This window comes from Passer domesticus, chromosome Z (assembly GCF_036417665.1).
Source record: "Passer domesticus isolate bPasDom1 chromosome Z, bPasDom1.hap1, whole genome shotgun sequence".
Classification (NCBI taxonomy): Eukaryota; Metazoa; Chordata; class Aves; order Passeriformes; family Passeridae; genus Passer; species Passer domesticus.
In genome coordinates this window covers 22,362,463-22,385,952 of record NC_087512.1, presented here as the reverse complement: position 1 = coordinate 22,385,952, position 23,490 = coordinate 22,362,463, and the positions used below count along the sequence as shown (strand labels likewise).

General features: G+C 38.4%; 1 protein-coding gene across 12 annotated transcripts in view; it reads right to left on the bottom strand.

Moving 5' to 3' along the window:
- The window catches only part of ERBIN (erbb2 interacting protein), a 116,833-nt gene that overhangs the window by 55,351 nt on the left and 37,992 nt on the right, over positions 1–23,490 (bottom strand). For all 12 annotated transcript variants that reach the window (XM_064405649.1, XM_064405650.1, XM_064405647.1 and 9 more), the window contains 3 exons: positions 19,668–19,724; positions 7,192–7,389; positions 4,273–4,390 (listed from right to left, as the gene is read on the bottom strand). In XM_064405649.1, the coding sequence (XP_064261719.1) occupies positions 4,273–4,390; positions 7,192–7,380 (307 nt within the window). In that variant the 5' untranslated portion in view covers positions 7,381–7,389; positions 19,668–19,724. The remainder of the gene's footprint in view (positions 1–4,272; positions 4,391–7,191; positions 7,390–19,667; positions 19,725–23,490) is intronic.

The window sequence follows — 23,490 nt, the reverse complement described above, 5'->3', positions numbered from 1 at the left end:
TGCCTGGAGGCAGGGGGGTGAGGGGAGGGGAGCATTTTCTTAGATTTAGGTTGTATATTTTTCCATGAAGATTCCTTGTAATACAGATTAACAAACTGACATGAGTAAATTTATTGTAACATTACTGTGAAAGAAATATCTAAGAGACTACTGATGGTACTGTTATTTCCAAAGGCCCATATTACTTTTGGTCTTGCTAGTAATTTTCTCATCTTGCTGTTTAATTCTCCAAAGGCCTGAATAATAGGGAACTTAAAAATTCAATCTTTTTCTTTCACCACCTGCATGTAGGGAAAAGTAGATCATCTCACTGTTTCCCACTAGACTAACCCACAGACACAAGCAATTTCAAGTGCATTTCCCAAGCTTCCAGGAAAGCCTGATTTTCCTGGCAGTCACCTCATCCTATGTTTCAGCCTTTCAAACCACTTGATTCGAGTAACCTGTAAAGCTAACTCTTCTCTACATTTAGATACACCATCAGACACTGCATATAAATGCCTTCCCCTTCTTCAAAGAGTCAAAAAGATTTCCTTGGCAGCCTTCCACATTGCCCTAGATGCATGCTAAGGCTGGCAGGCCAGAGTGACAAGAAAATGATTGTTCCCTAAAGTTTTACCCCAAAAGAACTGATTTAGGGGTGAAGAGTGGTGTTGCAGGGTTTTTGGGAAGGTGGGATTTTTTTTCCTGTACAGCTGTCAATACATAAATAAATTTGCCATACAAGATTAAAAATGCTTTGACTTCCTTTAGCTTCATAAATAAAACATTAATTAAAATAAATTTTTCTACACTGTTCTCACAGTCTGTATGCTGCAACTTTAAGATGCAATCCACCAGGTTACAGGGGTGGGAAAAAAGGTATCCCTCAATGCTTTGTATAGTGCAGGATGTAATTTCTGGTATAGGAATGCAGTTTATTTATTGAACCATTTGTTCAAGTATGATTTCATCTTTGTGTCTAGGCCATCACAAGGCTTCAGCTAGAAATTTCAAAGCTGAGGTGTATCTCGAAAGAAGCAACAAAATACTTCTGGCATTAAGGGTTCACAGTAGCCTTGGGAATCAAGTTAAAATGCCATAAAAGGACAGTAGAGGTCCTCACTACCAAAAAGCTAGAGAATTTATTGACTACTACCAATAATAAAAGTAGAGTTAAGACTAACTCTAGTCTATGCTTGTTGCACATATAGCAGCAATTTGGTTTTTCTAGGCTACCCTCGCACATCCCAAAACATACATCAATTCCAATAGTGATGTATGTGTAGTGTCAGATAAACTGACAGAAGAGAAGTAGTCAAATGAAAATTTGCAAAATAAAGAAATACCCTGTCTGGCTCAAGAAGACCAATAAGAGAAGGCACTGCATGCCGGGAGCATACAGGGAAATACACAAGTCTCTGGCTTCCTGCATTTTACTAAATTCTCCCTATGCTTCTACTCTTGGTCACTGTTGGAGAATGCTAGATTAGATGAATCCTTAGTCTGATAAAATGTTATTAAATATTGTTAAGTATCAGTATTTGCACATCTGCTGTGTCTCTGTTACAGTGTTTTATATATTGTGTGCATGAAAGCAAACAGATTTAAGCCAGAAATTCAAAGGGCAAGATTTCTCCCATGCTATTAAAGCACCATTGCTTTCTTGGACTAAAACCTTTCATGCAATGAATCTGCTACCTTGAAAAATTTCTATGATTTTGATCTTTCATCTGAACATCAAATATTAAGTCACACACATATATACATATATAATTCTACTTGGACAACTGGATAGTCTCCCATATGACTGGTCTCACTCTGAAAGCCAGACTGCAATTCATCAAGTAATTTGGAAACATTTTAAATTTGAAGCTAAGTTTTTCATTTTCCTCTGAGCTCTTTAGAAAATTAAATACTTTGGCCAATACATCTGATTATGTCTGTGCCAGAAACAGCTCAAATATTTATGTGAAACTCCTATCATATTTCATGTATACTGGTATTTGAAAACTAAAGTCTAACTATCCTTTTAAAAACACAAGCTTTAAAAATAAATGCATATTTGATGTCAAGGCATCTGCACTTCATGATTTAGCCAAATCCATCTCAGAAGGAAACAATGGCATATCAATACTTCAAGAAAATAGAGGAACTACCACCATTCACTTGCCACAACCACAGGAATCTGAAAACCACTGAATTATTTTAGAATTTGGCATCTCTCATCATCCTGCACTTATCAGGCCTAATCTCCACTAATGATGAGGTTTTTTTCATAAACTAAAGGAAAGCAATTCTTTTCACAGAATTCCACTACTTCCACATTCTATTTTTTTGACATATAACAGAAAAAGGAAGAATTGCAGATTTTGATAAATTTTGCTACTCTTAGAAAAGTAGTAAAATACCTCCTATTTGGCTCTATTATAGATACCCATCGGGGCAATGAGAAAGTGAGCAGTAAATTCTTACAAAGAGAAAAACAGACACAGGGGAGAAGAGTAGGCTTGCAGTTGTCAAGAGAAAAATTTTCCATGGTTGAAACAGTGGAGAGCTGAAGAGAAAGGGAAAGACACTTTTGCCAACAAACGAGGTCTCAAATAATACCAAATTTATTACAGAATAAAGACCACTATCTCCTACTTCACCCAGCAGGAACAAACAGAGACTCTAATTTGGTTCTTTTAATTTTACAGAGGTTTTAGAACTACTGGAAAACAAGATGACCACAGTAAACAAGCTTGTGACCTCAGAACTATTTTTATGTGCAACACTAGTCAGATAAGCTATCCAAACTGTGATAACTCTGACACCAGGCACATGATAATAGTTTAAATAAGCTTGTACTCCCTGCCATTTCTCTGAAAGGTGTTAAAAAAACCCCAACCTCTAGAAAACAGAGATTGATAGTTTACTGGTATAGTGGATCATATGCCTCAGAGGAACAAGTGCTCTTTCAGCACTGAACTCTGTAGGCTTAGTTCAGGGCCGTGACATTTTAGACAGACAAGTAGGTCCCTGGCTTCAGCTGCCTATTTATGTACATGAGCTGTGGAATTTGCCAACAGCAGCACACAAATTCTCTTTTGCTGCTTTTAAGTCTTCTGCATTGAGAACTTGTGTTGCAAACAGTTAATACTTTCAATTGTTCAGTCCGAGACAAAAAGATTATTCTTTCTCTCTTGTGTGTTACTGTGACCGTTTTAAGTCCAGCATTCTTTAAGAAAGACTATCTATCCACTTGTACCAGGAACAGATCAGTAACAACCAGGTCAATTTATCACACTAAATACTGTGTTCATTAAGCAAAGATAATAGAGTAAGAGTTTAAGTACAGATTGGGCTAAAACAAACAACAAAGGAAAATACCAACACCTCAACAACTGGAATGCTTTCTTAGTAAACAGAACTTACTTGTCTTTGTGGAGTCATAATTACTTAGCAGCCCAAATAAAACAATAAATTTAATGACAAAATCTTTGGAATATTTATGTAATTCTTATTTTCAAGTATTATTGCAATGAGGTATCCTCTTACCTAACTTTAAATTAGTAAGAAAAAACTATTCTATTCTCCTCAATTAGCATGACTTCTCTCTCACGTAAGTCACAAAACTAAGTTTGATGACAACATTATTTTGATTTCCTCATAGTTGCACACATCTGCCAGCTTACCACCAAAGAACCACCATCAGTTAAACCCCATTAATACAATACTTGGCTGACAACATTTCGTAACTTATTAAAGTCTGACTCTCACAAAATGACAGATTTTTAACAAGTCGGGCAAGTGAACCAAATCATGTCTATGGACATATAAGTACACTTCCCCATGCAACAGAAGTTACCACCCCCAAAGCACGACAGCAAGGCCAACTCCTACTATACCACAATATTCCAAGAGCTTTTTAAAATAAACCAAAACCAATTTTCATATTAAATAAATAATACTAATAAAATCCAGCAAATTTTACAAGTTCTTCTGCAAACTCTCTTCAGCATAGTGACAGATGACAAATGTTACTAAAATTAACAGTTGAGCTTATGCATTTTGAGAGAATATAAAATGCCAGACAGTATCGTCTACAAACCAATTAATGTAAGAGATACAATTAAATATCACAACCAGATCATAAAATAGCATTTTTTTATTGTAAGTAGGGATTTAGAGTAGTAATTTTAAAATTACTAGCTGTGCAGTTTCTAGAAATTATAGTTTCGCTAGTGTCTTTGTACAGTCAATAGTGATTTGCCTTTCAGTTACCTCAATACAATAAGCAAAGTGACTTACCATTCTTGCTGACATCCAGTTCCCTGAGATTAATGAGATTTGCAATGGATGCTGGCAATGTGGTTAGATCATTGTCTGGCAAACTCAGCTTGTGTAGAGACTGACAGTTAAAAAGTTGCTATTGAAACAAAGGAAAAAGTGAATGTGATTTTCTCTCAGTTTTCTCTATACAGCTTTTGTTTTAACCCCTTGAAACTTCTGACCTCATGGCCTGAAGACCAATCTCTGTAGAGTCTACCAAAAATTTTTAACTAATTTCATTGAAAATTTACCCATATTACAATGCTTAAGAAAGCAACAAACTGTAGATGGTTACAAGGCAGCAGTTATGCTTAATCCTTCCTACAAACTGTGACCTGGAGTTACACATAGACCTCCAAACATTGCAAAATATTTTCTATAATAGGCATGCCATGTGACAACCCAGAGGTAAGTAGTTTATTCAAGAAGAAAAAATTGACAGACATTTTTGAAGTCAAATTGTTCTGAAACACAGGATTTCAATAGGTTTTCACCTCCTCTAAAAGTATAAATTTCATTTTGTTATGTCTTTCAATATTTTTTCCTGTTCACGCTTCATACCTTAAGTACAAAAAAAATCCAAAAAAGTTGAAAAAAATCTTGAAAACTAGTGAAAAACACTGAACTAGTGAAAAAATTGAAACTAGTCAAAGTTCAAGCTAGCGGTACAGAAAACTGTCTAATCTCTTCTGTATATATGCATTACCATCTTTATCAAATACTAGCTACCAGATCTCTTCTTAAATGCAAGGTACCTAGAGCTTCTTCCTCAAAACCTTAACAAATTGACGAAGTAGGGCAAATAAGGTAATGAAAGAAAAAAACCTCAGAAGACATGCAGGAAACTTACATATAGTATAAAATAAATATCTCTAAGAAAGCAATTGAAAAGATTCATCTGAAAAATTTATGATGAGTATTCCTTTTGATAAGATCATTCATAAATGCCTTAACTTAGTGATTTTTGCTTTTGGAATTCTGAGAAAATATCATAAAAAACCAGGAAGGGTCCATTGAGTAAAAAAAATTTATCCCAATCACTACCATACCACAGGCTCAGTTTGATCTAAATTTTTTGTGTGTTTCTCTGTTACACTGTTACAAGGCTACTATTTGAGCCAGAGACTCAAAAAACCCATTCCTGTAAAATCTCTACATACCACCCCAGAAGAAAAGCAGACATGAATTAGCAAGACGGACAGTTAAAGGAATGAGCCTTAACTTGTCTGCTGCTGTTTCTCTTCGAAATATGGCTGTTAGAACTCATTCATCATTAAGGCTTTGAAGAGTTACAAGTCACTTAGGATAATTTGATGAGCTCAGGTGTTTTGAAGCCATTCTCTTATTTCAAGTATATATATAGACTCTTTCCCTGAAAAGCAATAATCTAAAAACTTGGAGTTTAGATTATTGCTTTTAGATAACTCAGGTCAAGGCACACACAGCAAGATCCCCTAGAGGAAAATGGAAGGGGAAGGGAGGATGATGTTGACTTTGCAGTTCTTCCTTTTGTTGTTCTTTTTCATTTTTTACATATTCATAATTACTAGTAGTAAATGCAGGAAACCACATAATTAAAGACTACTTTACTAAATAATTCTTATTTCTTCCAAACATCAGAGTGAGAGAGAGAAGGAAAACTGTTATAGTTTGAGCTCAAATGCACACTGTGGCTCCTGGAGTAAAAAAGGGTACTTTTTCAGACGTTATTTAGCACATAGGATGAAGGAGGATGAAATAATTTCAAGTGCCAAGTCAATTTTAAAGCTGAGACTATGCACCAACATTTCACCTAAAGTCAATTCCTTCCCTACTACAGTTTGCTCATACTGTGCACTTGACCAGTCAGCTAAATTAAGGAGCAACACTGTAAGAACTGTCTTTTGAAATAAGCTGGAATTATGAAAAGATTCAGATCAATTAAAAAAATCCAAGAGACACTGATAAGTCATAAGGTTGACAAGCAGCTTCAAAACAGTTGTGCTGTGGCATACAAAGGCGAGATCACAAAACACTACGGGGCAATGAGGAAAGGTAAGAGTGGAAATATCTTAACAGGCTTTCAGAAAACTAGAGAGGGCCTGATAAGTGTCACACCCTTCATATTTGAAATGGCTTAATTAAAAGCCTTTTTTTCAGAGTTCGAGAACTAAATGAAATGGAAAAGGAATACACAGCTTGAAACTCTGGGTCCATATTGCCTAGGATAATTTCAAATATTACAGGCCTTCCCCTGTAGTTCTGCTTGGAAGTTTAATTATCAAAATTTTGGTCAAATGAATAAAAATCACTTTGACTACATCTTCACTACCCCTAATCTCTCTGCTTGTGTCCTTTGCTGTATTTGAATTTATATGTGGGGGTGTTTTCTTTTGAGAACTGAAAGGGTAGCAAAAAATAATTACCAAAATTACTTAAAAGCTGGAAAAAACCTCTAGTTTCTCAGAAATATGTCTTTAAATATTACTTATTATAATATAAAAACACATTAACTTGAAGCAAGTGTAGGCTATTACATGCCCCTGCAGTTAGGAAAGTAAAACCAAAACCCAAAAAGGAACAAAAGATGAATGTTCAAGCAATCTTTCTAATCAAATGGATAATTAAACTGTAGACTAGACCAAGGCAAGTGTAGCCTACCCACTTCACAGTGCACAGAAACAGATTTATTAGCCAGTCTTTTCTGCTTTGTAACTCTCTTGAGCCAGATCTGTTGCTTGAGCAATTTCATTCCAATTCATGCAACAAAATACTCCACCTGGAATACATAAACTAGCAGTCTACCAAGGCTGCTTCATGACAAGCTATGGCCCAAAAGCTGAAGCTGGACACTATTAGCTTCTACAATGCTGGTAAAGACATAATAAGTGTACCTAAAAGGAAAATCATCCAACATACCTTTGGAAGCTCTTCAATCTGATTAGCATCTAAATACAGCTCTTCCAAGGTCTTTTCAAAAGTAAAAATCTCCTTAGGCACCTGTTCCAGGCTGCAGTGAGAATAATCAAGTGTAGTCACAGTTTCCTCCTCTCCACGCAGACAGCGGCATGGCACCAGCCGCAAAAACAAATTCCGCTTCGTTGTCATTTTCAGGCACTGTAAAAGGGAAACAGTCAATTTAAAAACCAAGACAACCCCAGAAATACTCACGTGCAGTTTCTCAAACTTCCACCGACCATTAAACACTGAAAAGAAGTAGCATATACATGTTTCTTGCATATATATTTGTATACATGAGACACAGTGAGGAGCACATATTTTCTTTTAAATACAACAGAACTCTGATGACATTAAATGGCGTTAACACACCTGCAGATACCAGAGGATGAAGCCAAAGTTTAGCCTATGATTTGTCACCAACTAACATAATCCCACACTGCAGAGAATCACAGAACTTTAAAATGGGCATTTCTGAACTGTCAATTGTGCCTCTACAACACAGTATATCCCACCTTTACAAAGGTCAGTGGGATATTTTTGTTTAGCACAATTAAATTCACCCTCTGCAGAGAATTAAAATGTAGCTATAGGAAATCTAATCTGTGGGGGTTTTTTTTGGACATGTAAATTCATACCTTAATTCCAAATCCCTCATTTAATGACAGAATACAACAGAAACTCACAGTTTCTACCAAATGGTCTATCTGCAGTTTAAAAGGACAGATTTCCAAGATAACAAGATGACCTCTTCTTGCAACTTCACTCCCTTTGGAGTGCACATCCTGTTGTGCACACTGGAACACGGAAACTTCAGCTTGCTATGGGAATCTTTAAACTCACTGCTACAACAGTTTCCTCTGCTCTCCATGACTTCTACATTATCCCAATTCAGCCTGAGAAGGCAAAACTAAATGGTGCTGACTTGCTAATCACTCACAGCATACACCAGCAATGTTCCTGCTTCTTTTCGCCTCAGTAACAGCACAAGTTTAGGTCTCTTTCTCTAATAAGCAATGGATTTTCACAAAATCTTCAGAATGTCACCTCAGGTTTCAAGTTTGGCTGAAATTAGATGACAGACTCAATTTTCCAAGAAGGACCAACATATGCAGATGAACAACATATCATGTCAGCTTCATTTCCCCAGGAAATTGGCCTAAAAATACATACTTCTCCAAAACAGCACTGAGTATTTATTTTCTCAATCAAACTGCCAACACTCCAAATGAAAATATGCCTTTTTATCTCCTTTTTTTTGAACTGCTGAAATTATATTTCAACTTCTGGACTAGTGACAGGAAAGTTTCTCCTCCAAATGTAAAAAAACTCTTTCAGACACATTTAGCAGACTGCACTTCAACTTTCAGACAGTATGTTAGTAATCCAGGGAGAACATAAAATACCATGCCCACGGCACCATGTAAGTCACAAGCAAGACTCATTTTCTCACTAAGACACAGAAACAAGTAATGCACTTGGATTTTCTTCTATGTGCAGCTTAGCTTTCAAAATACTTCACAGTATGTATAATTCATATGGCAACAGATCAAGGGACTGCTATACTTTAGTGTTTTCATTAACCAGAGGTAGAATTTATCACACAGGCTGTGAAGAGTCAAATTCTACATATATCCATTAAAAAAAGGAAGAAAACTTTTCATTAGAATAGTGGGATGTCAAAACCTCTTTTTTTAACAATGCTTCCACGTTGCTAAAATTTTGTTACAACACTGATTATCAGAACACAGTATTTCCCATAAAACTGCAGCCATATTTAAACAGAAAGTGATTTTTAAAATTTTAATATTTAACTGTATTGCAATAAAAAGAGATTGGAAACTGCAAATTTCACACTGGGGATCTTCACAAAATGGGAAAGTTAGCAAAACAGGTAGCATAACCTCCTCCTGCCTCTTTCACAGGAACAGGTTCAAGAATGACATCTACTAGCCACCCACATACAGATGCCAAGGATGCTATGGAAGCGGATGTGCTCACTGGATCAAAGTTATCCATGCCTTCTCCAAGCCTCTGATGCTGCGCATGAAAACAGAAGTTGAATTCCCTGGCCAACATCTAAAAACAAAAAGCCTTTGACAAAAAACAAATTTTGCCTCATTTTGCTAGTAGTTCAGAGAATGGTAAAGCTGTGGAAAAACACAATACTTCCGAAAGAAGTATCAACAGCAGTCTCTTTAAACAAGAGTATAAAGAAGAATACATGTCATGGAAACAAGCATTGGAAGCAGAGATTATATGTGTGAATTGGTTACCAGAAGTCTGGCAGGGAAAGGCATACCTATATCCCACCAGATGCAGCCATCAATAAGTTCACTCTGTCCAGCCATTTCAACTTCTGAGAACCATATTTTGAAAGCAGAATATTAAGAGGTTTACTACATACTTCATATGAATAACAAAAAAGAAACTACTTGCTACTACTCCCTTAAAAACCACATTCATTACACTGTTTGCCCCCTCTTCTTCAGTGGCTGTTCTTTTCACATGGGGTCCTACTTGTCCATGTCTCTACAATTTCTGAAGCACCAAAACTCATAAAGCCTAACAATGAAAAATCCACACATACCTAGTTTTCTTAACTTATCAATTTATTTTATAAGAGAGATCTTGAGCTTTTGGAAGGTGTTGGGGAAGAAAGATCTGGTAGAAGATCACATGCATCCACAGCACCATAAACAAATTAGTAAACAAATGTCTGGACAATATCACAGTGCTGTGTCATATCTCCTTTAGCTACCATGTCTCTTTAAGTACCTGAACTCAAATAACACCTTTAAGCCAGAACAGTCAAAACTCATATATAAGTATCAAATAAACTACCAGCCCCCAAAGCACTGGTTTGACGAACCTGGGTATATATCAAATTGCAACTCTTCAAAACCCAGAATGAACCAAGAAATCTTCATTTAAGTGAAGGCAGGAAACTGCAATGTGATTTATTTCAAAATAATTTTATGTTTGTTCAATTTTTACTTATCTACACACACAGGAAGAACTGTTTAACACTCATGTTATACAACAGAGATGGTTGCCAATACTAGGAAATGGGCGCGTCAGGATAGTGGCAGGAAGCATTCCCCACCGTTACTCCTCTACAATATGTATTTTATAAATGAACAGTCAGACATACACACTTCTTATCTGTCTCCGTCTATCCTTCTTGTGGTCAGTTGCCCAAGCAGAAAAATTGTAATGGATGAAAGGAATGAGAAAATACAGAAGGGAATCCACTGTTACAACTATCAAAGACAGGAAAACATAATTTCACATACAGGTGCTTTTCTTATGTTGCTCAAATAGAAACTTCTCCATGTTTAATTTGAGTAAATACACAGAATGTAGAAACGGACACAATGGATAGTGCTTTTATTCCCTGCCCATAAAACAGGCAAGTCTACCAGGCTTGCCTGTTTTATGGGCAGGAAAATCTTGATTTCCTAATATACCACAACATCAGACTAACTGAAGCACCAAATCCAACAATGTAAAATTGTCTTGCAGACCTCCAACACTTTGATGGCCTATTTTTCTCCATCACTTAACTCCAGTCAAATATAATAAAGACCTCAAAGGGAAAAAAAGGAAAAACCCGAAACACAAATAAAACCCCCTTATTCCTTAAATCATTAGAGGTTAGGTTAAACACAAGTTTACCTGAGGTTCATTATTCACAGCCAACAGGGAAATTATGACCTTTATATAGTTCTTGGATTGTTTTGTGGGTTTTTTTTCACTTCTTGAAGGAATAGGAAGGCAAAAGCATCACTCTGCACAGGCTACAGCTGTATATCTGCTCCACCCTGGACAATGGCCCGCAGGGGAATCTCTTTTCTAGTGCTTGGAGCACCTTTGCACGCTCCTTCACCAGCTCTGGTGTCTGCAGGGTCGTCTCACATATTCCCACTTTTCTTGCTTGGCTATTGTACAGTGTTTTTAATGCCTCCTTAAATATATTATCACAGAGGTGCTACCAAGATTGCTGATTGACTCTGCTTTGGCCAGTTGTGGAACTAATTCTAGCTGGAAACAGCTAGAATTAGTTCCAACCAGCACGGGGGCAGCTTCAGGCAGCTTCTGCATGTGGTGAAGTCACACCTGCAGACCCCCTGTAGGATCCCAGAAGATAAGGGCTAATGTGTTTGTCCCAAACTGTGGCAGCAAGGACTTTGGGTAACAACAGCCAAGGACTGCTGGCAATAACATGCTGTGAGAAAGAACAAGATGTGACTGGACAAGGGGCCATACGGAGGTAGGACAGCACTTTTCTGGGACAAAGGTCTATGATCTACCTCCTGGAGATAAGCACAGCTCAGTACAGCACAAACAGAGAAATGAGGTGCAGAAGCAGGCAAGGACTGCATGGGGGGAACAAGACCACCAAAGACCCCCAAAGCCCTCTGACCCATTTCCACCAAGACCTGGAAAAACACATAGTGCATGATGACTAATAAACATAGAAAATCCAAAACTTTTCTCCAGGTCAGGGAAAGCTTAGCTATTAAAAAGGCACCCAAAACCAAGCCCAAGTGCATGGGTGTCCCCGGGACACACTATTGGCTGGATCAATACTGGAGCCAGGACTGGCTCTCTCTCTTACCCCCTCTCTCTCCATCTTTAATTTGTCTCTTTGTCTCCTTTTCACCCTACCCCTTTATCCAAAATCCACTGCTGTGTACTTACATTAGGAGGTGTAGGACTAACATACCAAACTGCACACCATATTTAATTAACTATCAAAACTTCAAAAGCTTTTGTGGACTCTCTAATATTAGTTATTCCTTTTGAATAGCATCTACAAATCTTGGGTTCTCCCTTCCCCTTTCAGGTGGGACATCATACTCCAACTTCTAAATCCTTGCCACCTACACCCAAAAACTACACCTACAAACTATAAAAAGTAAAACTGCATAGAATTCAATCATGTAAATTACTGTAAAATGAAGCTGAAAATAAAAGCATTGGTTTGAAGACAATGAAAGAAAACTATGTACTCAATTCTAATCCACAAGAGACTAGGATCATTCAGTGAACCATCACTCTTCCCTTTAATTCTGATGATTGCCTGCATACTCCCATCACCCAAGTACCTGGCAGTCCAACAGCATCTGGAGACCTGCCAGAACCCCATGGGACATTTTCAATATAACATCAAGTAGAGCTGAGGATCACAGCAATTTTGTCCTCAGTCTATGTTAATTTGTTTTGAAAGTAGTCCCTTAGATTACCTGTCTGATACTAACAGGATAGAATCACTCATAGTCAAGAAAGTGCTGCTTTCCCCTCCCAGGCTTTGCAAAAAGGAGCTCACATCAGCAGCAATTGAGAATGAAACCAGCTGTAAGATGTCCATACAGAAAGGCAAGAGGAACTAGGTACACAAAATACACAGTGAAGTACTTTTTAGTCCACCTCCTACAACCTAGCATAGAATTACGGAGCTGAGCACATGCTAACACAGAAAAGGGTATGATTGTGTTGGGGAACGTATAATCTAACATGCTGCCTGACAAATACAGAAAGGCTTACTTGACTAACTGACAAAAGTCCCAACATTTTCATGGAGAAACAAAGAATTAGTAAAAAGCTCACAAGGGTTTGTCTCTGCCTAAAGCTGCAACAAGCACCACAGAAGACACCAAAACCCAGGCTTTGTGGTTTCTCAATGAGAGATGCTATATTGTGAGAAGTAACAGCATAATTTACACAAACGTCTTCCAGTTAAAAACAGCACTAATTCTCATGAATTTGGGAAAACTATAAACAACATAGTTGTTTATAGAAGGAACAAAAAACATCCTAGATTTTTACAGTAAACAGAGCATAGAATTATTCACTCTTTAAACCCAAAGTACTTGGAACCTCTTATTCATCAGGAAATCATGGGGGTGGAAGGGGAAAAATGTGTAGGGGTGGGACTAAGGCTTGGTACAGACTTCTCCTAAAAACAATCCAGTCCTCTTGGGCAGGAAAGGTGAACTCTTAAAATAACAAACTGCAACCACCATTGTGCACACCCTAACTTGAAAGTGTGTTTCTCATCAATCCTTTTTCTTGTCATCTTTAGGAAACAAAAGGATGGCTCAAACCTGATGGCCACTGAAAAGGACCTGAAACATGCAAAGACAGACTGCACTGTGAAGAAACTTTCCCTTTTTAAGGATCACTGGCATTCTCTGGTTGAGGTGGTGAAGCCTCATTTGGCGACAAGGCCAACTTCAGGTATTTTCACTTCTTCCTCCCTTTTCATCCAATCTATTTCTTGGTGCCTCTTCTAGGAAAAAAAAAAACAAACCCAAACTGGACTGGTTATGTCATACATTTCACTGAATGAGACTGGCAAACATACCAGTACAAACAAATGAACCAAAGTACTGCACTCTGGAGAAAGAACAAGTGAGTGGAAATAAAATGGACAGCATTTTAATATGAAACTGTAGTCTGAGGTTTCCCAGTTCTGGCATAAAAACAGTGCTCAACTGCATCCTCATGCAGGCAAGGAACATCAAAAAACACACTGTGCTTGCTCACAGACAGCATTCAGAGAAGGAGAAATAAAAGCCATTACTCTTGAAACAACAATAGTGAATGGTAACAACAGGAGGAAGAACATGTTAGTAAATACAGTGAATGGCCAATTGTTAAATGAAAAAATATTAAGGATGCTTGCTAAATTTTTTTGAGAAAAATAAGGGAACAGAGAGCACAGAAATCAGGTTTTTTTACTGATCCAGCATACCAGAATGTAACCAAACCCAGCCATTCTCTACTCCTAACTTAATAAATATCAAGTTCAAAGTGTTCAAAGATTCTTCAGGTTAACTACTTTGCAAGTTCTTTTCATGTATAAAGGCACTTATAAGTGCCTTTATACATTAAAATAACCAAAACAAACCACCAGAAAACATCCACCCTTCTCCAAGGGCCAGGGCAGCAAGATAATTTCAGTTAATTGCCAGAAAAGCAATGTCAGGTATGAATTCTGGAGACATTTGCTTAAATTATCTCTTCTTTGCATTCCATAAATAAATTCTAATCAAATTTCAATCTACCATTTCTATTTTGTTTTGATTTAAAATAATCAGAAATTCTTTACACAATTAGAATGTGAAGCTTCTCCTCAAACCATAGTATAAAAAAAAATCCTACTTGTTGCTGTTGCAATGCAGTTACCTGTATCAGTAACATTTTCTTTATTCAACAACAGCATTTTCCTTTTACTGGAATTAAAGAATCTCTAACTAGGTATGTGTTCTAACAGATACTTTTTAGCTGAAAAGTTAATCTAATTAGCCGCCTACACTAAAAAAACCCTCAGGAGTTCATTTTGACAAGTAAAATCCACCCTAAGAATATCAAAAGAACTCTTTAGAATAATTATTTCTATTTATTTTCTGCAATAAAGCAGTCAGCAGTACTTGGCAAAAGCTTAACAATGACAAAACCAGAATGACTCCATCAAAATAGAACAAAAGTATTATTTTTAAACTGAGAAGAAAAAAAACCCCAGCAAATAACCTATGTAATATAATATTATATTTCAAGTGCAGCCTTTAACTGAAATGCAGTAATACTCAGTATCCTTCCTTATAAGACAGTAAGTCTTATGTACAAGACATCAGTAAGTCAGATGTACATGGGAGTACAGATCTGTAATTCAGCCACGCTAGTATTTTTTGGGGAGAGACAACACAAATCAGAACACAGTCAAAGAAGTTCCTGCAGGTCATTGACAGCAACTATTTGACATAAGTGGTAGAAGAGCCAACAAGGAAAGAGGTGTTGCTGGACCTTGTTCAAACAAACCAAGAAGGACTTGGGAGCAGCCTTCGTTGTAGCAACCATGAGATGGTGGAACTTGAGATTCTGTGTAGAGGAGGTAAAGCAGCAATCAGGACTAGAACCCTAAACTTCCAGAGAGCTAACTTCAGCCCCTTCCAACACCTGCTTAGCAGAATCTCATGGATTAGGGCTCTAAAGAAGAAGGAGGTCCAAGAAAGCTGGTCAATACGAAAGCATTATTTATTTCCTCCAAGCTCAAGACCAGTGCATTCCCATGAACCAGAAATGAAGCAACGGGGGTAGGAATCCTTTATGGATGAGCAGGGAGTTTCTAACAAAATGAAGAAATAGAAAAACAAAATTTATGGAATGTGGAAAAAGGGACAGGCAATATGGGAGGATGACAGGAACGTTGTCACAGAATGCAATGAGGTGTCACGGAAGGCTAAAACCCACTTCCAGTTGAGTCTGTAAAAGAATATCAAGGACAATGAGCAGGGCTTCTACAAGTAGATCGCCAGCAAAAGGAATACTAGGTAAAATGTGGGGTCACTGTTGCATCAGATAGTTATCCCAGTGAAGGAAGACAGAGAGAAGGCAGAATTATTGAATGCCTTCTTTCCTTCAGTGTTAACTGCTGGGGCCAGCCCTCAGGAATCCCAGACCATGGGGCATGGAGAGGAAGGAAGACCTACCCCCGGTAATTGAGACTTTAACTAGATAGGCTTAACATTCATAAATCCACGGGCCCTGATGGCATGTACACACAGGTGCTGAGGGATATGGCAGATGATGTTGCTAAGCCACTCTCCTTCCTCCTTGAAAAACCATGGAGAGGTGCCTGATGATTGTACAAAGGACAAAGTTAGTCTCATCTTCAGAAATAGCGTGAAGGACCCTGAAAACTATCGGCCAGTCAGCCTCACCTCCATCCCTGGAAAGGTGACAGAAAAGAACACTCTGGAGGTCAGCACCAAGCATGCAGAAGGAAAGAAGGTCATCAGGAGCAGTCAATCTGACAGCCTCCTGTGATGGCAGGGCAGGATGGGTAGGTCAGGGGAGAGCAGTGGTTGTTGTCTGCTTCCACTTCAGCAAGGCTTTGGGCACTGTCTCCCATAACATCCTCATAGGTAAGCACAGGAAACGTGGTTTAGGTGAATAGACAGTGGGGTGGACCAAGGACTGGCTGAATGGCAGAGCTCAGAGGGTCAGGATCAGGGCAGCAGAATCCAGCCGGAGGCCTGTAGTCAGTGGTGTTCCTCAGGAATCAGTATTGGGTCCAGGCTCACTCAACTTGTTTATCACTGGCCTGGATGAAGGGATCCAAGGTACCCTCAGCAGGTTTGCTGAAGATCCAAACTGGGGAGTGGCTGATACACCTGAAGGCTCTGCTGCCTTTGAGCTGGACCTTGGTGGGCTGGAGAGTTGGACAGAGACCCTAATGAGGCTCAACAAGGGCGAGTGCAGGGTCCTGCAGCTGGGGAGGAATAACCCCAAGTACCAGCACAGCCTGGGGCTGCCCCACTAAAGAGCAGCTCTGCGGAGAAGGACCTGGGAGTCTTGGTGGATCACAAGGTGACAATGAGCCAGCAGTGAGCCCCTGTGGCCAGGAGGCCCAGTGGAATCCTGGGCTGCACTGGGAAGAGCGTGGCCAGCAGGTCAAGGGAGCTGATCCTCCCCCTCTTCTGGGCCCTGCTGAGGCCACATCTGGAGTGCTGTGTCCAGTTCTGGGCTCCTCAGAACCAGAGAGACAAGGAGCTCCTGGAGAGCGTCCAGCAAAGGGGCACAAAGATGATGAGGGGTCTGGAGCATCTCTCTTATGAGGAGAGACAGAGAGCTGGGCCTCTTTAGTCTAGAGAAGAGAAGACTGAGAGGGGATCTCATCAACACATATAAATATCTGAAAGGTGGGTGCCGAGAGCATGGGGCCAGACTTTTCAGTGGTGCCCAGATACTAGACAAGTAATGGCAATAAACTAAAACACAAGAAATTTCACCTCAAGATGAGAAAGAAATTCTTTATGTTGAGGGTGGTAGAGCACTAGATCAGGCTGCCCAAGGAGACGATGGGAGCCTCCCTCTCTGAAGACATTCAAACCCAGACAGACCTGCTCCTTTTTTAACCCGCTCCAGGTGACCCTGCCTTGGATGAGATGATCTCCAGGGGTTCCTTGTAACTGTAACTCTTCTGTGATTCTGTGAATTTAAGGCAAGATCTTTCATAGCAATATCCTCACAAAAAAAGGGAGAGAGAAAAAATTACAGATTAAGTTTACTGGAAAAAATTAAATTTTAGTATGTTCAGATAACCAAGCAACTGTACTTGGTACTTTTTTTTAAGTATTTACATTGACTTTTCATAACACTACTTAACAATACACAGCAACACACACACACACTGTCATAACACAATTGCAGCCCAGTAGCTGCAAGTATGTTCTCACATATTTTCTTTTGCTCTTTTTCTGAGACAGTCCTAGAAAATAACTTCCATCTGGACAGTAAATCTATCCAACTTCCTCCAAAGAATGGTTTCTAATTAGATACCATTAACAACACTGCTGAGATTAGCATTAGATCTGAGCTTCATTTCTGATGTTTCACTTGATTGCATATTCTTTGGGTGTGTATTTGTCGTGTTACTAAGAAAACCTTAAGAGGGAGGAATAAATTGATTTTTAAAACTACTGCATTTGAATCTCATCCACTCCTCTTCCATAGATTAAAAAAAAAATATATATATATATAAATGCAGTGATTTTTACAACAGCAAACTGAAGTCGGAAGGAAACTGCAGGAGTCCCACAAATCTTCATGGAATACGCAACACCCCAAGCTTCTTTAAAAGCCATGACATTGATATTACAGTATTTCAACTTTGATGTTTTCAGATAGCAAAAAAATTCCTTTGCATTATTGAACTGACACAGTTTGGATTTAATTTTTTTCATTTTTAAGTTAATACATAGCCAGAAATATGAAATATTTATCCCAACAAGATCTTGAAGTTCACTCCATCCCCCACATCTTTTTTTTTTTAAATATGCAGTCAAAATAATCACAGCTATTTGGTACAGCTAACTGGAACTAAGCTACTTGAGAACTGCTTTGCTTTCCGAATCCACTAATTTCTACATCAAATAACCTCATCTTCTTTCACAGCTACTGTGAAAAAGATCCATAGAAACAAATTCCTGATTTTTTTATACAAAGAAAACAATGAAAATTAAGTACACAAAGCAACCAGACTAAAAGATGGCAAGCTTCTGGCAGAGCTAAAAAACCATAATAAACAGCTTATGCTTCAGGTTTAGTTTTTTGAGGGATTACTACTGTATGAGAAAATATTTTTTCGCATACAGTCAACATTTATTCCAGCAGAAAGAGATACTGTCTTAATTCCTCTGGTTATACCACCACAGTCAAAAGAGACGAACGAGCACAGTGGAAGTGAAGGCAAGAGGCAGTGCTAGTTATTTGCCCCTAAGAAGCAACAAACCTTATGGTGCAGCAAGCACAGCTGAGGCAGTGTAGCACCAGCATGGATTATTAGCTCAGTGGAGAATGCCAAAGCACACAAAGCTTACAGCAAGCATTGTGGGCTACACAAAAGGTTAGAAAACATAAGCATGTGCACATGCTTCTATCTACTTAAGCATATTCTGTTTATAGAAATGCCAGATTAAAATATGCAGAAGATTTTTATGCTTTGAAGCAGTATTCTATAGTCTCAAAATTAAAGTAATTGAGGAGTCAATATTTATTAGCATTTCCACAATCTGAGCAGTGCTATTAATAAAATCAGAGCAGATGGAAGCTGCTGTCATATGTTGTTGGGGTTTTTTTTCTGGGGCAGGAGGGGGACTAGGCAGTAACAGTTCCTCTACAGGAATTCATATATACCTTCTGATGACTAAATACTCTATTGGGTACTCTTTTTATTCATAGAAAATACTTGCCTCTACAAACCCTTACTCTATGAGGCAAAAGCATGTTAGTACCATCTGCATTGGCATAATTTAAAAAAGAAAAAAGCTGATTCTGAACATGTGTTGCTTTTCCATAGAGCTTTGAAAGCAAATCAAACTTTGTCTTGTTAACAATTTTCACATTTTTATATACGCTCTCTAGCTAAAAAATGTCAACACACCAGTAAGAGACAAAGTATATGATGTGATGTATGTCTAGGTTTTAGAGCAGCAAACCAAAAAGGACAGTAGGAGGCTCAACAAACATTTCTAGCATTTTTTCAAGTACCTTTTATCCAAGTTTTCCAAATAAATACACTTATCATTTTTAAGGACTAAAAAAAAAAATTACAAAGCTCAGTATTCCAAAGTTCTCAAGCCAAAACACTTAATGAGCACTGAGCTTTAAAAAAGGATTATTTTCCTTTTTCATATATTTCCCTTTCTATATATGCACACAAATACATGTAAATAAATATAATTTACTTGGGACTTCAACAGATATTCAGAGCTAAAAATACCAGCTTTCAAAGTTATATGAGATGTGATGCAGAATAACACTCAAGTGCTTTGAAGACAACTATAATAAAATATGAATAAATAAGAGTATTTCTATTTTAACACATGAGGCAGTTGGTCCAGATGAAAGAAAAATAATGTACTCACCACTGTGTTAATTTCTTCTCCCTGCTGCTTCTTCCCTGAGCTTTCAAAGTCAACATTCTGTTTAAGACAAAGGGGCAAATTTTAGTAAACCCTATCACTACTAGACAAGAACAAAGTAGTATTTTATTGTAATGTATCAGACTTTTTTTTGCTTTCATAATTTTGGTTTTATTAAAAGAAAAGCTTTACATGTATATGAACAACAGCTTGAATACTTCAGAGTACTTGAAAGACTTCCAAGACAGCAAAACTGCATACATTCTTTTAAAGGAGATTATTCTTTTGTGTACAAAACATTGCTCTTTACCCTGTTTTTATTTTAAAGCACTCTGTCTGCAGTCATTTCATTTTTACTCTTTTTATAGTTACAATATTAAAATATTAAGTATCATACAGATTTCTCTTGCACACAGTTCTGAAGAATTCCAAGAAAAAATACATAAAAAATTAAGTAAAGACGAAAAGAGTACATTTTTGCACTGTTAACTTTAGGAGTTTTTTAGAAAGTTGCAACATAAGGCATAACAGATCTCTGATGCTAACTTCACTGACGTAGAACAATTAAAAACAAATGAAAGCATCCAGTGTTTTTGACTGAACACACACAAAAATAGTTGGCTGGAGTGATGGGAAGGATTAATTTGGTCTCCAACAAAGGCAGAAGTAGAACATATCTTCAGAGGGATTAAATGTCAACTGTAGTCAGACAGATCATCTAACCAAACACAAAGTTATGTAGAGCAGATAAGAAGCTAAGTCAAGCAGAGTATAATTTGCCAAATTCTCAGTATCTAGAAAAGAATTTAAGTTTGAGGATCCCAGGTAGTAGCTCCATTCAAAGGATTTGCCTATAAATGGTACTATATTTAATTTCTTTCCAATAAAAGCAGAATTAGGCCACCATAAAATAAATAAATAGATTCTGGAGGAGATTTAAAATGAACTTTTTCCAGGAGAATAGCAAGTTCCTTGTTTTGGGGTAAGAAACAAAACAATGAACTGCCACAGAAGTCAGTACTGCCACAGCAGGACTGCGCTACGATCAAATTTTGCATAGCATATGTCCTATTCCTCATTTGGGAGTCACTGGTGTCAGCTTCTGCATTTATACCAAATGAACTCCAATCACTACATTGCACACATCTATACATTTATTTTCAGTAGAAGGGCATCGAAGACATGCAAATAGCAAGGGGTAAATTAATATTAAAGCCAGAAGTCTTTCAAGCTCCCTACTGAAAAAAAAATTCTACTAGTTTAGCCAGCCTCAGAAATGCAGAGTAGAACTCAAGATAATTAAAAAGATCAAGAAAGATATCAATGATCAAACCAGAAACTTGGGTTCTTAGAAGAGGAAGTCAAATTGCCATGGCTGCATACTTTTCTTTCCCACACCACTTTGCTCCTACTGCAAAAACTGTGATCTTTACAAAAGCTATTTCAGAGGCACTGTACACAAACTCCCGAACAGAAGAAATGCAGGTCTGCAATAGTTCTGCTAGGATAAGCAGAATTTATCCAGAGAACACAACAGTGCAGAGCTGGATCTGACAAAGAGACAGTCAGGTGATTGTGCCTCTGACAGATAAAAACTTAAGGTCAAGAGTCTGCAGGCAAAGCATTCACAGTAGAAAAATTATCAAAGAAATAGCTAGCCTTACAATCATCACAAAAACAATAAACAAAAAGAGATTACTCTTGCATCATTTCCTGACACCTGTTTGTCTGCGTCTGTTGAAATGCGTAAAAGAATAAAATCCAGTGGTAGGCAGTCATTACCATTTGAACTGTTTGCAGACTTCCAACCCAAGCAGAAGGAACTCATCCAGCCTCAAACATCCAGAGGCAATAATACAGCAAGTGTGTGCATGAGGGGAAGAATACATAAGGCTACCTGGATATTTCACATCATGCTGCTTTATAGAGATTTAGCGGTACACAAGTCTCTGAATCAGTTGCAAAATCAAACAAAAGCAATGAACTCAGTGCAAATGTAATGTCACTTGAAACTGTGACACTGAGTCACATAACCTTAAGCTTCAATCAAAAGACAACAGCTCACGATGTGCTGTAACTACAGCTGTAAGCACCAACGAGTGTCCAATAGCAGAAACCTCCTATCACCACACAGTTTGCATGAAACAACCTCTCTAAGAAAATAAACTGGGGTATTTGGAGGAGCTCAAAGTAACCATGCACCAGAACTGCAGAAATCTAGAGACACGGGGCTAATGCATTTGTCTCAAACACCAGTAGCAGGGTGGCTGTGGCACCAGCCAAGGACTGCTGGCAATAACATGCTGTGAGAAAGAACAAGATGTGACTGGACAAGGGGCCATACGGAGGTAGGACAGCACTTTTCTGGGACAAAGGTCTATGATCTACCTCCTGGAGATAAGCACAGCTCAGTACAGCACAAACAGAGAAATAAGGTGGAGAAGCAGGCAAGGACTGCATGGGGGGAACAAGACCACCAAAGACCCCCCAAAGCCCTCTGACCCATTTCCACAAGGACCTGGAAGAATGGACTGTGAGTAGTAAGTAATTTACATAGTGTGACACATTCCCAGGGCAGGGAAAGCTTATCTATTAATAGGTACCCTGATCTAAACCCAGGAAGTGGCCCCAGGACATGCCATCAGCTGAACTGATGCTACAGCCAGGACTGGTAATCTCTTTCTTTCTTTCCTTCCTTTCTCCCCCTTTTTAGTTCATCTCTCTCTCTTCCCCTACCCCTTTATCTAAAATCCAGGGTCATGTGCTTATATAAGAGGCCAGTGTACTAACATACCAATTTCCAAGCCAAGTGTGCAATTTACTAATAAAACTTAATAATCTTTTGTGGATCATCTGACTTCTCATTCCTTTCAACCAATGAGTACCTACAAATCTCGGGTGCTCCCTTCTCCTAAGGGTGTAACATCACAAAGACCTCAGCTAGTTCAGTTCAACACTTTTTTGGTTGTTTTGCGGAAGTGGTAACAGGTGCTTTAGACAACTAGTGGTTACTTACCCTCAAGGTAAAAATACCTAATGAAATCTTATTTAACCATACTCTAGCAAATTATATCAATCACATCAGACTGAGTCTCGAAAAACTTTAGCACTCAGTTTTATGGAGAGAGTATATTTGGGGGAACTATTTTATGTATCCATCCTGTTTGTACTCTTTCTTAATTAAAACCCAAATACTACTGGAAATGTTTGCCAGCTGGACTGCCAGTCTGACCCAGAGCAGCCATTCCAATCACTGCACTCCAGGGGTTGCTGCTCACAACTAAGTGGGCAAGTACTTTTCATTTCACTAAGTATTTAATTTCCAACTTTAATTTCCACTGGTTTTAGCCTACAGAGGGTGAAAACAAGGAAGACAGCCTAATAAAAATTGTGAAAGACTGTCTGAGCTGACAGAGATCAGGTTAGGAAAACTAAAGCACCAGTAAAATTAAATATGACCAGGGCCATCATGGGCAACTAGAAAAGCTTCCACAAGATGGCTTCTTTGTCATACAGAAGGAATTGGACAAACTTCAGAAGCAGATCCACAAGAATCTCAAAGTTCAACAAGGCCAAATGCAAGGTCCTGCACTTGGGACGGGGCAATCCCGCACTTAAACAGACTGGCAGGCAAACTCACTGAGAGCAGCCCTGTCAAGAAGCACTTTAGGGTTCTCCTGGAGAAAAAGTTGAACAGTATGTGCTCACAGCCCAGAAAGGCAACGGTATCCTGGTCTGTATCACCGAAGGAGGTGATTCTGCCCCTCTCCTCTGCCCTTGGAGCGTTCCCCACCAGGAGTACCATGTCCAGTACAAGAAATTCTTT